This window comes from Camelus ferus, chromosome 12 (assembly GCF_009834535.1).
Source record: "Camelus ferus isolate YT-003-E chromosome 12, BCGSAC_Cfer_1.0, whole genome shotgun sequence".
In the NCBI taxonomy this organism is placed as follows: domain Eukaryota; kingdom Metazoa; phylum Chordata; class Mammalia; order Artiodactyla; family Camelidae; genus Camelus; species Camelus ferus.
The window spans coordinates 28,546,913-28,560,797 of NC_045707.1; the positions used below are offsets into that span (position 1 = coordinate 28,546,913).

Below are 13,885 nucleotides of genomic sequence, written 5' to 3' on the forward strand. Positions count from 1 at the left end.
TGGAGGTCACAGTGCCAGCTGGCACGCGTCAGTGGTCACTAGTTCTTTCTGTTCATTTAATTATTCTCTTTAAAACTTACACATCCTTAGCCCATCTTTGGAAGGAAAATAATTGTCGTGTTGTTAAGGAACCAGGCCGCACATCTTTGGGTGCCTTGTCAAAGGCCTGGGGACTTCAGGACCGCACTTACTGAGTGCGGGGAGCAACAGGTTCAGTCCTCAGCACGGCGCTGGCCCTTGGGTCACATAGACTCTTGCCAGGTGTGGATGATTGAGCAGTCAGACATCTGCCAGTCATTTTAAATGGTGAGAAGTAGCTGTTCAATTATTTTGAAGGAAGAAGGGAAAGAAAGGACAGAGGGGGGAGATGGGCCCCTTCCACCTTGTTGCACAGCTTGTGTGGGGCACCTCCACCGCAAGCCTCATCTTTCTAGGAAAGTCTCTCTCCTTGGCTGACCTCGGGCCTCTGACTGTGTCACCAGCTCTTAAAGATGTTTCTCCTGCACGTCTCCTTCGTGGTCAGACTGTTTTGAACCTGAACAAACCCATCCCCGAAAACTGTTCTGCTGCTTTTCCCTGCCTTAGGAGCCATGTTTACAGCCAGAAGTATGCAGAGACATCGGAGAGGGGCGCCCCAACCCATTCATTTCCTGAACAGGGGCAGACCTAGCGCAGAGGGCTGGTTCCTGCATGATTGCCATTCACCTGTGATGAAGTTCATTCAGCTTATTACAGCATTTCAAATCAGAATAAGCACAGGATACCGATGGTTTGAACCATTTTGGCTTTTTATTCTACTTGTCAACATCATCTAACAGGATTTTATTTTTTAATAACCTTTTTTAAAGACACCATGTTTAATTGTGGTTAGGTGAGAGGATGTAAAATACTTTCAAATGGTTCCCACAAAAGTGTGTGTGTGTGTGTGTGGCTGTGAGAAGGAGGAGAAAAGGGAGGGAGAGGAGGAGGATGGAAAGCAAACGAAGCAAAATGTGAACAACAGATGAGTCCGGGTGAAAGGCGATAGAAGAGTTTCTAACTCTTCTGACAACTTTACTGAAGTTTGAAATTACATCAAAATCAAAATTTACAAAAATAAGTAAATAACAAACCAGATAAAGGACGAGGCACAGGACAGGGCCACTCTTGTCCATCTAAATGTGGTTCTGCCAAAAAAAAAAAAAAGAACCTTGAAAACCTGTTTCACCGTGTATTGTAACCCCCACGTTGATTAGTTCTGGTCCATTATTATTCAGCTCATTTGCAGACCTGATCTGTGTCCCTGTTTCACATGGTCAACCTTAAGAGACAACACCTGGAAATGAAATTAGTGGCATTTTCCTATTAGATCTAATTCACCCATGGCTTCATGTTTGGCCTAAAAGGTGGTGTTTTGGCAAACCAAACACAGCCACGCGTAGATGTCATGAGGAAGACCCTCATCACGACCCGGAGCATAAGTAATGGCCAGGCCTCCCTCTTTTCTTTTGTGCTGCAAAGAAGATGCCATTAGTAATGTAAAAGTCTGCGTGAGGGGTATTTGTGACATCACATGCTTGTCGTTTATTATTTTGTATGTTCTTACAGGTGCAGAACCAGGCTGAGCACTCAGCCGCTTTCATACGATGCAGTCTGAGACTGTGATGTACTCGGCGGTATACTCGGTCTGCTGACAGGCACAGGTCATCTTTAAAAAGAACAATGAAAAATCCAGGGAGGAGGGTGTAGCTCAGTGGTAGAGCACCTGTTTAGCATGCATGAGCTCCTGGGTTCAATCCCCAGTCCCTCCATTAAAAAAAATTTTTTTAATTTAAAATTTTTTTTAAAAACCAGAAAATACCAACTTCAGGTTTTCACATTATCAGAGAAAAAGTAGCTAGTGTAATTTAGCATCTGGTACGTGGAGGTCATGCTATATAACCTGTTTTTCTGATGTTTATTCTTTGGTCAGCTCTGAGAACCTGCTAAGTAATGTAATGTCTTGTCCTTTAAGTAATTACCCTCTGGTATAAAGGAAGAAGCTTTCTCCAAATTAAAAACTCAGAAGCAACAGCTCCTGAGGTCACTGAGTTTTGATAATCCTCTTAGGTGGTATGTTCTCCTTAAAACGCCCTTGCTGGGTGAAGTGGCCTGTCCCCCTGCAGTGGTGCCATTGGGGCATCTGCGGTGTGGCTAGGTCACCAGGGAAGAGGTTCCTCGCTGGGGGCAGCACGGGATGGACAGGTTTAAGGTCACGATGAACCCACTTCGAAGGCCACTGCCCGCGGCCAGTCGCTCTGAGGCTCAGTTTCCTCCTGGTGGGGCTGCTTGCTCCCGTGGTCGGATGTCATAACACCGATCCTGCCAGGCCAGGCACAGAGGGGTGAGTTAGCTGCCACGGTGACAGCAGAGGAAGCTGAAAGCCATGCCCATGTCACTTCTGTCCCTTCAGCCGGACTCGCCACATCTCCGATGAGTGACGGTCCCAGCACAGTTTGAGGCAAGGCTGGGATGGATGTGCATGTTGCAGGCTTGAGATGTGGCCGGCACATCCAGGTGACGGGGAGGACGGGGCCGGGGCACTTAGTGCTAGAGTGATCCACCCTCATGAGGGCAGTCATTACGGTACATTTGTCACAAAGGCTAATCAAGAAATACACTGTGAAGCAATTCGGCTCCTTGGCCGTCTGCATCTTTGTGCTAGCTTGGAAAATGCAGTTTGTTTTAATGTGTGGGGTTTTCTCTTGTTTTAAAATGCAGTGACATTTTATTTTGAGCTTTTATTAATACTCATGTTCTCTGTAAGTCAGTGCAGAGCCGGTCCCTTAGCGTCCCCCTCCAGGTTTGGCAGGGACACCTGCGCTCCTTTAATGGTTCAGGGTACATCATCGCATGGCAGGCGCCCACTCTCCTGGTGGGGTGGTTGGAGTTACTAATTAAGCTCTTAACCTCTGCTACTCTTCCTTCGACGTGTGGGAGTTGTTTATTTCAAAACAAAAGGGGAAGACCAGATCCAAGAAGTGTTCTGACTTTCATTAACACATCCTTTTTTATTGAGGAGTAAGAGGAATGCGCCTGTGTTTAGAAGCCTTTCCTAAGTCAAGACATGAATGAACCGCACCTGTGTGAGATGATGTCTCGTTTAAAAGGTCAGCGCCTCCCAGTGGTGCTGTCGGAAATGAGGTCATCTTTACTTTTTGTTCAGGGGGAACGAAAGTTCAGCTTATTAGCCGGAATAGTTATCTACCGTGTGGCATTTCTCATACTTCGAGTAAAGACTGTAGCCATTGGATGTCTGGCCTCCCATTTGTGAACTGTTACAGTTTTAATTTTTCAATGTCTTTTGATTGATAAAGGAAAAATCATAAGTTTGAATACTCATAGGCTTTAATAGGTAACATTTTCTAACACTGACCTACACATATTTAGAGTTGCATTGAGAACATCCCTGACCAGTGACCAGGTCTCAGGATGATGGTGTTTTCTTTCCGCTGCCTTTCTTACCTTTTGAAGCAAATGAGATAATTTTTTTAAGGCAGAAGAACTTTTGGAAGTGTGATGTGTCAGGCATGCAGTGTGACTGGACTCTGGCTATTAGCTGTGTGACCTTGGGCAAGTCACCTAACTTCTCTGAGCCTTGATTCCTTTACAATTGGGTTGGGCTAATTATTTATAATTGTTTTCTTTTTATTTATTTGGCGGGGGCAGGGAGAGCAGCAGGTGTAAAAGGCTGCATCTGATTCTGAAAGGCTTTTGTTGTCTTTTTTCTTCTTAGGGCCGGGGTGTGAGGGGTGATTTTTAAGAATCAGAAGGAGCTACATGGTGATGACAAAGTTCCTGGGTTGTGGGTCAGGGACTGTTGTCTTGACACCTTTACAGGCCTTCGTCCAGGGAGACTGTCAGAGCTGGGTTTACACCTACTTTGCCTGACGGCGGGCTTGCGGCATGTGACACACAGTAGGTGCTGCAGAGCTGTGCAGGGGAAGCCTGCTAGGAACGCAGTTCAGCGCTGACAGTCACCGAGCTGGATTTTACTTGACCCTCGTGCTTAGATTCAATTACTTTTCTGTTGAAGGAACTCATCAATGAACGGGTGGCTGCCTCTAGCCCATAGATCTTCAAGGCTTGTGGATTTAACGTGCTGTGTAAGGATTTAACTGTGCTGTTTCTACTCCAGGAGTAAACACGGTTCAGTACCTCTTAAACTTTATGAGAAATCTGAAACCTAAGTGGTGGCCCAGCGGACCTACTGTGTGCCGGCAGCCGTGGCCCCGTTGGGAACATCCATTAGGAAATGGGGATGGCGGTGGGGTGGGAACCCAGTCAGGTGACTGGAGCCACTTTCCATGGCACATCGTGGTGGGCAAGGCCGAAGGTGCGAACCCAGCTGCTTTCTACAACTCCTGGGGCTTCGTAGGGTTTCATTTATGGGAAGTTACAAAAGTCAGTAAAGCCAATTCTCTTGAGAGGCTTTCTAAAGAGGAGTATGTAGAGGAACACCTTTTTAAAGGCATCTGGGAATAAACTAGTTTCGGTGGCAGTTTTGGAAATGCTGAGCTGGTCAGGGACCTACTTCTGAATCCTGCAGCCTTAGATGCCAAGTCTGGGGGCCTGCGCGCTGGGGGTGATGATTTGGTGACTTTCTCTGGGCCCAGCCATGGGTAAACGAGCTTCCAATAAACGCTCCTGGAGGTAAGACCTTCCGGGTCTTCATTTCTTCGATTTTTTTTTCCCTGTGTTGTCTGCAGCCGCCACTGTTTGATGTCCTGGGACTGAGAAGCCAGCTCTGCGACTTCACTGTTATGCCTTTGGAGATGGAGCCCAAGATGGGCAAGCTGGCCTTCGGCTGCCAGAGGAGCTCCACGTCGGACGACGATTCGGGCTGCGCGCTGGAGGAGTACGCCTGGGTGCCCCCGGGGCTCCGACCCGAGCAGGTAGGGGCCGGCGCACCCTCCTGTCCAGTCTTCCTTTCCATGTGATTGACGGTTTTTAAGAGTTATTTTAAAAAATCATAGAAGTCATTGTCACACTGACGTGCTACGTCCTCGGACCTCATTCTTCTTTGGCTGGTTTTTAAAGCTTTTGCTTATGAAGGCCCTACTTGGTTTCTCAATGACAAGTTTTCAATCCCTTTTGTGCTTCTGGATCCAGGAGCCCTCTACGGATACAATTTTTGCTCTAATGAGTGGAGCCCGGAGTACTGCCTGTGCATTTGTTATGTGGATTTCTGGCGAGTCCCCTTGGAGAGAGTGAGAGGATTTTAACCTTTTAAAAAACTTCAGTAACAACAAAACGGCAATCAGAGGAAAGGGCAGAGAGTTTTCATGCCAGTCCTCAGCAGAGCCTTTGCTCTGGAAGAGAGGAAACCCAGAGCTGTCAGAGTCCATCCGAAGTGTCACTGCTTGGGCATCTGACCTTCGATAACCTGGCACACGAGAGATTCTGCCAGCACACAGCGTGAACTGGAGAAAAAAATTAAATAGCTGATTTTGTGCTTTGTTGTATTGCTGTTTTTAGGAAGATGAGAACATTCTGTGTGCCTCTTTGTATCTTCCCAGCATCTTTATAATGACAAACTTGTTAAAAATTGCCACTGATGGATATTATCATAAGGGCTGAGATGGTTTGAAATAAAAGGAGCCAGTTGGGTGCACGGTTGCTTCTGAGTTGGGTTGTACTTCCCGACTGATGGGAACCCCTCTGAGAATAGGGGCCCCCATTCATCTGGGGCCAGGGCAGCTCCTGGCACACGTGCAGCTGGTGCCCAGTGTCTGCAGCTGTAAACGCTCCTGTGGCTGATACGGTGGCAGAGGGTGGGTTGCTGGTGCGCCAGGTAGGAAGGCAGTGTTTTGACAAATTACTTATTAGGAGAGAACCCTTCTTGCAGCTTAGGGTGAGTATCAGATTTTGTGAAATACTACGATTTTGAAACCAGCAGTCCCCTCAATTCCCTAATCTTCTATTTTTTTTTTCCTTGAGTCCCTTTCATTCTTCCTCAGCATCGCAGTATCCTTTGCAGCACCCAGGAAGGGACGTTCCTTTAGATACAACAGGGAAAAAAAAGATCCCCAACAAACAAAAGCTGAGTTCTCCTTTCAGAATGAACCAAGTACAGCTTCACACGGCTCCCCTCCGGTTTCCACGGGGAAACCGACTCCCGCACCCACGGAAGCCAGGAAAGCCGCAGCCTGCAGGGACCTGAGAAGGGAGCGTTTACGGAGTTTAACAGAACAGGCTTTGTCGTTGTAACGTGTGAAACCCAGAGGTGTTGGTGTAGTGGCTGGATTTTGGACAGTGTCACACAGCCTGGGTGGTCACTCCCAGTATTCCTTCAGGGCTCTCGGGAGATCGGCTAAGGCATACTAGCATTAAACGTGCATATTTTCTGGTGCAGAATTTATGATGCCCCTAATTGTCACTACAAATTACATTCCTGAAGAGCGGTTTAGCAGCTGGATTCTAGCTGGCTGAGGGTTTGTGGGTCTGCCGGGCCCGGCTGGGCCAGGCCGGGCCAGCTGGTCTCCTGTTAGCTGCAAGGAGCCAGGTCCTGCCGGAAGCCAGACCCAGTACCTAAAGGGGCAGGGTAACTTTTAAGGTGGAATAAGCTGAAATGTTTGCTTCCTGTGTGCCGATGTGTCCTGTCCTGTCTCACTCAGATCCAGCTCTACTTTGCTTGCTTGCCGGAGGAAAAGGTCCCTTATGTTAACAGCCCTGGAGAGAAACATCGAATTAAACAGCTTTTGTACCAGTTGCCACCACATGATAATGAGGTAAAATAACAGGAAGAAGTCTAATTAGGAAAAAAAAAAAGAAAAAGAAAGAAATCCACCCTCGGCATTCAGATGCCTCCCATAAACCCAGCTCCTCCCTGGCTGGGCCTTTCTTCGGTTCAAATAGCACTGGAGAATACGGCGTTTCCATTCTTTAAGAGAGAAAAGGGTGTCAGTGCAATAAACTTAACACAAGTTGCTTTTTATAGTGTTTGCAGCCACCCACCAATTACCGGGAGCCTACAAATTCCTGCGATTTCCTTGCCCCTCATCTGGAGTCCTTGCTTTGTGGTATAGTCAGGCCCGCAATTGCCTTGGGTGCCTGTAGAATGTACCTGAAAGCAGCAATTAACAAGTTTAAGCCTTCTGCAGAAAGGTCAACATCTCACATTTTTTAGTGTCTCTGCTGATGAGTTTAAATGACACATTTCACATTTTAAAAGAAAAGACCATTCCTTCAGAGTGCATTTCCCTTTGGCTAGAGAGGCTGCGAGATTTGGCGTCATTTTAAACGTATGGGGTCATTTGTAAACTGGGGGTTCATCGGGGCAAGCTAGCTACCCTTGCTATTTTATTTCCTGAAACTCACTTCTGGAAGGACAGAATTGGCGAGGAAGATCGTGCGCGACAGTGTGTGACGCTCCCGTTTTCCTTTCTGGGAAGGTGCGATATTGCCAGACTTTGAGCGAGGAGGAGAAAAAAGAGCTGCAGGTGTTCAGTGCTCAGCGGAAGAAAGAAGCACTTGGAAGAGGAACGATTAAACTTCTGTCCAGAGCAGTGATGCATGCTGTGTGCGAGCAGGTAGCCCGTCCTAGGATGAGCAGCTCGTGGGAGGGATGTGGGTGGATCAGCTGGGTGGGGGGGTGGCGGTGACAGGGCCAGCCCAGGCACCTAAAAGCCTCCAAAAACTAAGAGAAGGGCAGCCTAGCTTTTTATGAGATGGGGATTCACATTTGTAACTGGCTATACTGCAATGTATGATACGAGAGCCAACCTCCCCTTATATAAACACTGGGTGAAATCTCGCTTTTTGTGGGCTCCTGGCATGGAGGGAGGTGCCAGGGTATACCCAGTGTTCCAGAAAGGCAGAGACGTACTAAGTAATCAGGTCCTTACTGGCTGTTCCCAAAACAGGACTGGATCCAGCAGGAGACTGGCTCTGGAAAACCCTGCTCAAATTCCCAAGCGGTGGGGTGTGTGTATGAATATTACTCTGCCATAAAAAAGAATAAAATAATGCTATTTACAGCAACATAGATGGACCTGGAATTCATTCCAAGTGAATTAAGCCAGAAAGAGAAAGAAAAATACTATATGATACCATATGTGGAATCTTAAAAAAAAAAAAAAAAACACAAATGAACTTATCTACAAAATAGAAACAGACTCACAGACATAGAGAACAGACTTATGGTTGCCAGGGGGTAAAGGGGGTTGGAAGGGATAAACTGGGAGTTCAAAATTTGCACCGCATACATTTATCAAAGTTCATCAAATTGTACATCCTAAATATGTTTAGTTTATTGCACAGAAATTATACTACAATAAAGTTGTTTTAAAAAAGAAAGAAAGAAAGAAACGGCCTCAGGTGGTGGTGTGTCTGAGGCGCATTCATTCCAGGGGAGAATCAAATACTCCAGCACCGAAGAGGTATGGAGTCACTAACAGGAGGGGACAAAGTCTTCCCAAGAGATGTGGGCTTGAGTGTAACGGGGGAAAGGCTGAGAATCCAGTCATTAAAAAAGGGCCATTTAAACCCTAGATCTTTTTGTTTTCAGTGTGGGTTGAAGATCAACGGAGGAGAAATCGCCGTGTTCGCCTCGCGAGCGGGCCCCGGCGTGTGCTGGCACCCGTCCTGTTTTGTCTGCTTCACGTGTAACGAACTGCTGGTCGACCTCATCTATTTTTATCAGGATGGAAAAATCCACTGTGGCAGGCACCACGCTGAACTGCTGAAGCCCCGGTGTTCCGCCTGCGACGAGGTAACAAAGTTCAGCCCTTAATGGCGAGGAAAATAAGCCTCCAGTAAGCCAGTATTCCACTGCTCCCACCCACGCAGAGCAGAAGCCTCTCCTGTGGGCCCGCTGTGTGTGTATTTCTATGATAACCTTGCACATTGGTGTGGTGGAGTAATGTGTAGACAACACAGAGAAGGTAGCAGGTGTCTTTGTGCTTCGATACGGAGGATGTCCGTGATGGATTGGGAGGGAAGAAACAGTGTGCAGGAAGTGTATGGAGCAACTGATCTTAATTTTTGTTTAAAAAAGAAAAGAGGGAGTCAAGAGGCAAGATTGTATACATTTGTAAACACTCAGAAACGGCATATGTAAAGACATGCGCTAAGTTCACAGTGGTTCCCCCCGGCGCACGTGGGAAGGGCTGGTGGTGGGAGAGGAAGTTCTCTTTCCTTGAGCCTTTTATCTTTAAGTAATCTGAGGTTTGTAGAAGGATTGCAAAGCTATTACACAAAGTCCCTGTGTACCCTTCTCCCAGCTCCCCTGCTGTGAACATACAAATATAACGTCACCACGGCGTACGCATCGCAACTACGGTATCAGCGTGGGGTAGTACCGTGAACTAAACTGTAGGTTTAGATTTCATCACTTTTTCTACTAATGTCTCTTTTTCTCTTCCAAGACCCCATCCAGGGCACCTCATTAACATTTATTCAGTATCTCTCCCTAGACCACTTCAATCAGTGACAGCAAATTTGCAGTTTTTACTTTTGTATGTTTACGTTTCCTCCAATGATGGGCTAGTTTAAAAATTTTTTGAAACCAAAAACAGAAAACATCTAAAAGTCCTTCATCTGGAGATGGCCACCAGGTCAGATGAAGCATTGGCTACACGAATGCTGTTCACACAGTCCAGCATCCGGGTAGCGCTAGCTGGGCAGACCCCCAGCCACGTTAATGATTTTGGTTTTAAACACGCAGAGAGCACTGAATTATCTGTGTTGATGATTTCTTTGCCAGATTATGCGATCAAAGTGTGACTGGGGAGCACAAATAGGACCAAACGCATTACCTCCAGTGTAGAATTCTGTTCTGTTTTTTAAAGTTTAAGCATGTAGTTAGTTTCTCCTTTTTTCACCATGTTCCATTTCCATTCTTGTTTCGTAGCTAAACCAAGTTAGACTGAGGCTTGAGGCTCTAGGAAACCAAGTCCACCATCTGAGCGGCTTCTTTAAGAGCCAGCATCTTTGTCAGTTGCCCCAAGAACATGCATGCAGTTCCTTGGCCTTTAAAATTGCTCATCATGATTCTCTTTCATCTGTGGTTTCCTGGGTCTTTTTTAAGATCATCTTTGCCGACGAGTGCACAGAAGCCGAGGGCCGCCACTGGCACATGAAGCACTTCTGCTGCCTCGAGTGTGAGACGGTGCTGGGGGGGCAGAGGTACATCATGAAGGACGGCCGCCCCTTCTGCTGTGGCTGCTTCGAGTCCCTGTACGCCGAGTACTGCGAGACCTGTGGGGAGCACATCGGTGAGGCCGCCGCCCCTGTCGCTGGCCCGTCATCTGTCTGTGATTACCCACGGTCTTCTTGTTTCTTCTTTTTTTAAATTGAGGCATCGTTTACCTACAGTGAAGTGTGTAGATCTTCAGTGTTTCAGTTTGATGAGTTTTGAGAAATGGGTATATCCTTGAGTCTCATTATTGGGGTAGTTATGTTCTGTAAAGTCCTGTGAACAGAGTTACCCAGCACGGAACCATCGCTCCTGGGGGAACAGGGTTAGGTTCCTTCAGGCCTCTGGTCGCAACGTTTTCATCGACCAGTCAGTATAGGACCCTGTTTCGTGTGTGTCCTGGTTGACAGACACCTTATGTACTATATGCTGTTCGTGCGTTCACACCGAACCCGCAGCCCACACTAACTGCTGCCTGAGCGAAGCTCACCTAGCATGGACCGCCTCTGGGGGGCAGCGCACAGCCTTCTCGTGCTCAGGAACACTAGACAGCACTTCAGCACATGCGTGGGCCATTTTAAACAGCAAAACACCGACAGAGAGCACCAAAAATGCTAGAAAACGAAACCCGGCACTTAACTGGCCACTTGTGTTTTATCAGCACTGAGCCAAAAGCAGGGTCGCTTTGACCTCGGCTGGGACAGGCGTGTTGGTGGGCTCCAGTTTTCTGCCACCCTGCACATGTCCACAAATGACCCTCCAAGCTCGGCGAGGGTCAATTTTGGAAGCACAAATGAATTTTAGCCTGTACGTGGGCAGATCTGTAAACGTGGAATCTGCAAGTAAGGAGAGTGAACACTGCCTGACTCACAGCCCTAGCAAGAGCCACGACATTCCAGTCCCCCTCAGAGTGCCCTCTTGCCCACGGTCTGCCTTTCCTATTTCCTCTTCCTTTGTCTCAAGATGGAGCAATAACCTGTTATTTTATCCTTTTCGAACCAGGTGTGGACCACGCGCAGATGACCTACGGCGGGCAGCACTGGCACGCGACAGAGGCCTGCTTTTCCTGCGCCCAGTGCAAAGCCTCCCTGCTGGGGTGTCCCTTCCTCCCCAAGCAGGGTCAGATCTACTGCTCCAAGACGTGCAGCCTCGGGGAAGACGTCCACGCCTCGGACTCCTCCGACTCTGCCTTCCAGTCGGCTCGGTCGAGGGACTCCAGAAGGAGCGTCCGCATGGGCAAGAGCAGCCGGTCAGCAGACCAGTGTCGCCAGTCTCTCCTCTTGGCCCCGGCTCTGAACTACAAGTTCCCCGGCCTCTCAGACAACGCTGACGACACCCTTTCTCGGAAACTGGATGATCTGAGCCTTTCCCGGCAAGGAGCAGGTTTTGTCAATGAAGAATTCTGGAAAGGCCGGGTGGAGCACGAAACCCCAGAAGACCCTGAAGAGTGGGCCGAGCATGAAGATTACATGACGCAGCTCCTCCTCAAGTTTGGTGATAAAAGCCTCTTTCAGCAGCAGCCCAGCGAGACGGACATTCGAGCCAGCGAGCACTGGATATCTGATAACATGGTTAAAAATAAGACCGAGTTGAAGCAAAATAACCAGAGCCTTGCAAGTAAAAAATACCAGTCTGATATGTATTGGGCGCAGTCCCAAGATGGACTGGGCGATTCTGCGTATGGCAGCCACCCAGGCCCCGGCAGCAGTCGAAGGCTCCAGGAGTTGGATCTGGACCCCGGGGCCTCGGGATACAATCACGAGCAAGCACAGTGGTACGAAGATTCCCTGGAGTGTCTGTCAGACTTGAAACCAGAGCAGAGTGTTCGAGATTCCATGGATTCTTTGGCTTTGTCTAATATCACAGGTATGTCATCTGGGGATTGTAGGGTATTTGAAAAAGGAGCCACTGAAAAGTTTATTCCAAAAATTGTATTTCAGCACCAGTAGGGGCTGTTGTTTACAGCCATAGACCAAGGGAAGGGGAGAGCCTTTCACTTAAATGCCAAATGCTGAGACAAAGCAAGCATTTCATACATGTGTGCATACATACAAAATACATTTCCGGTACAGTCTTTGGGGGTCGGTTTTATTATCCCTATTTTGAAGAGGAGAAATGGATTTATTGGGATAATGGAGTCTGCATCTGTATCTGATGATCTGTATCTCTTTGGATCATGCTGTATGAATTTCAAAATGTTAAAAACAGCCTGTGTCCTTGGCAAGTGCATCACTTTTTTTGGTATTTTCCTGAATTGCCTTGCGGCAATAGATAGCTCAAAAATAGCTGAGTTGGTTTTTTTTTTAAACCCAGATTTTAAAATAATTTCACATTAATGTTTTCAAAGCACCGTCATATCAGTTATCTACATTTTATCCTTAAAATGACCCTGTGCTGTGTGTATAGAGCGGGTATTACTGCATTTTACAAATGAGGAAACTTGAATTACCAAGAAGCTGAATGCCCCACAGAGGTGGGGTTTTTTTCCCCCTCCTCTTTTTTTTTGGTAAATTCTTATTTTTTATTGGTCAATTTACAATATTAGTTACAGGCACACAGCAAAGCAATTCAGTTATACATAGACATGTATATATTTTTTCAGTTTCTTTTCCATTATAGCTCATTATAAGAAATTGAATATAATTCCCTGTGCAATACAGTAGGTCCTTGTTGTCTATCTATTTATATATAGTAGTGTGTATCTGCACAGAGGTGTTCAAAGGGAAGGTTGAACCTAGAACCCAGACCTCCTCAATATTATGTTTGCAGTAAGTCTTTGGATATAGAAGTATTGCTGTTAGGTGGCTGGTTTTAATGATCAAATGAGTGACACCAAGTTCTCTCATAAAGGTTAAGTCACGTTGTCATGGAGACAGGAGAGGTCTGAGGAGCTGCCCACTGCAGGAGGACCCTGTGCAGGGGGCTGCAGGGGCAGGAGGGGTTAGACACCCACCCTCCCGGCTGAGGTCAGACTTGCCGAAATTCAGTCCTACGGTAAAGAGGACTTCAGGAGTGGTGGGTGAGGCTAAATTATTAAGCACCTCTGTTTGCTAGGCCCTGTGTTAGGTGTTTTAACATTTAGTATCAGAAATAGACATCACTCGGTATACAGTAAGTGTCAGTGCCAACATTTCTTGACAAGAATGGGCTGAAAAAACGGGTTCCTTAGGAGGTGGCTGTGTCATTTCCGGATGACAGTTCACACCACTCGCAATTGTCACTCAGTGAGCTGGGCGATAACCATTTCTCTTCACTAACCTGGGCCCTGTGGCAGCAAAGGGGAGCAATACCAGTTTTGAGAAGAGACAAGATTAATCTGGAAGTGGCACATTATTTTATGGGTTGAAGGGGCAGAAGACTGGATGAAGGTCTAGGCCAGGGGTTGGCAAACTTCTGTCAAAGGCTTGGATAGTCCTTTTGGGGGTCTTATCATCTCTGTTACGATGACTTGACTGTGTCATTGGAGAAGGCAGCTGTCGACAGTCTGTAGGCAAATAGGTATAGCCGTGTTGCAGGGAAACTCTGTCCACACACAGGCTGCGGGTGGGATATGGCTGTGCAACGACCAGTCCTGATGTGAGAGAAGGAAGACTAGTCTGGGTGTGAGAAGAGGACCACATGGTGGACATGTGGGTGCAAAGGGAAGGACTGATTGGAGAGACGTTAGCTGAAGCCATATGACTTAAATGGGCTGAGAGGCTGAAGCTTCTCCATGTTGTGTTAATACGC

At 47.2% G+C, this 13,885-nt stretch overlaps 1 protein-coding gene across 5 annotated transcripts in view; it reads left to right on the plus strand.

Moving 5' to 3' along the window:
• Window positions 1–13,885, plus strand: part of PRICKLE1 (prickle planar cell polarity protein 1) — a 100,580-nt gene that overhangs the window by 84,070 nt on the left and 2,625 nt on the right. For all 5 annotated transcript variants that reach the window (XM_032493282.1, XM_032493280.1, XM_032493281.1 and 2 more), the window contains 6 exons: window positions 4,728–4,913; window positions 6,636–6,749; window positions 7,413–7,550; window positions 8,528–8,731; window positions 10,049–10,235; window positions 11,159–12,022. In XM_032493282.1, the coding sequence (XP_032349173.1) occupies window positions 4,782–4,913; window positions 6,636–6,749; window positions 7,413–7,550; window positions 8,528–8,731; window positions 10,049–10,235; window positions 11,159–12,022 (1,639 nt within the window). In that variant the 5' untranslated portion in view covers window positions 4,728–4,781. The remainder of the gene's footprint in view (window positions 1–4,727; window positions 4,914–6,635; window positions 6,750–7,412; window positions 7,551–8,527; window positions 8,732–10,048; window positions 10,236–11,158; window positions 12,023–13,885) is intronic.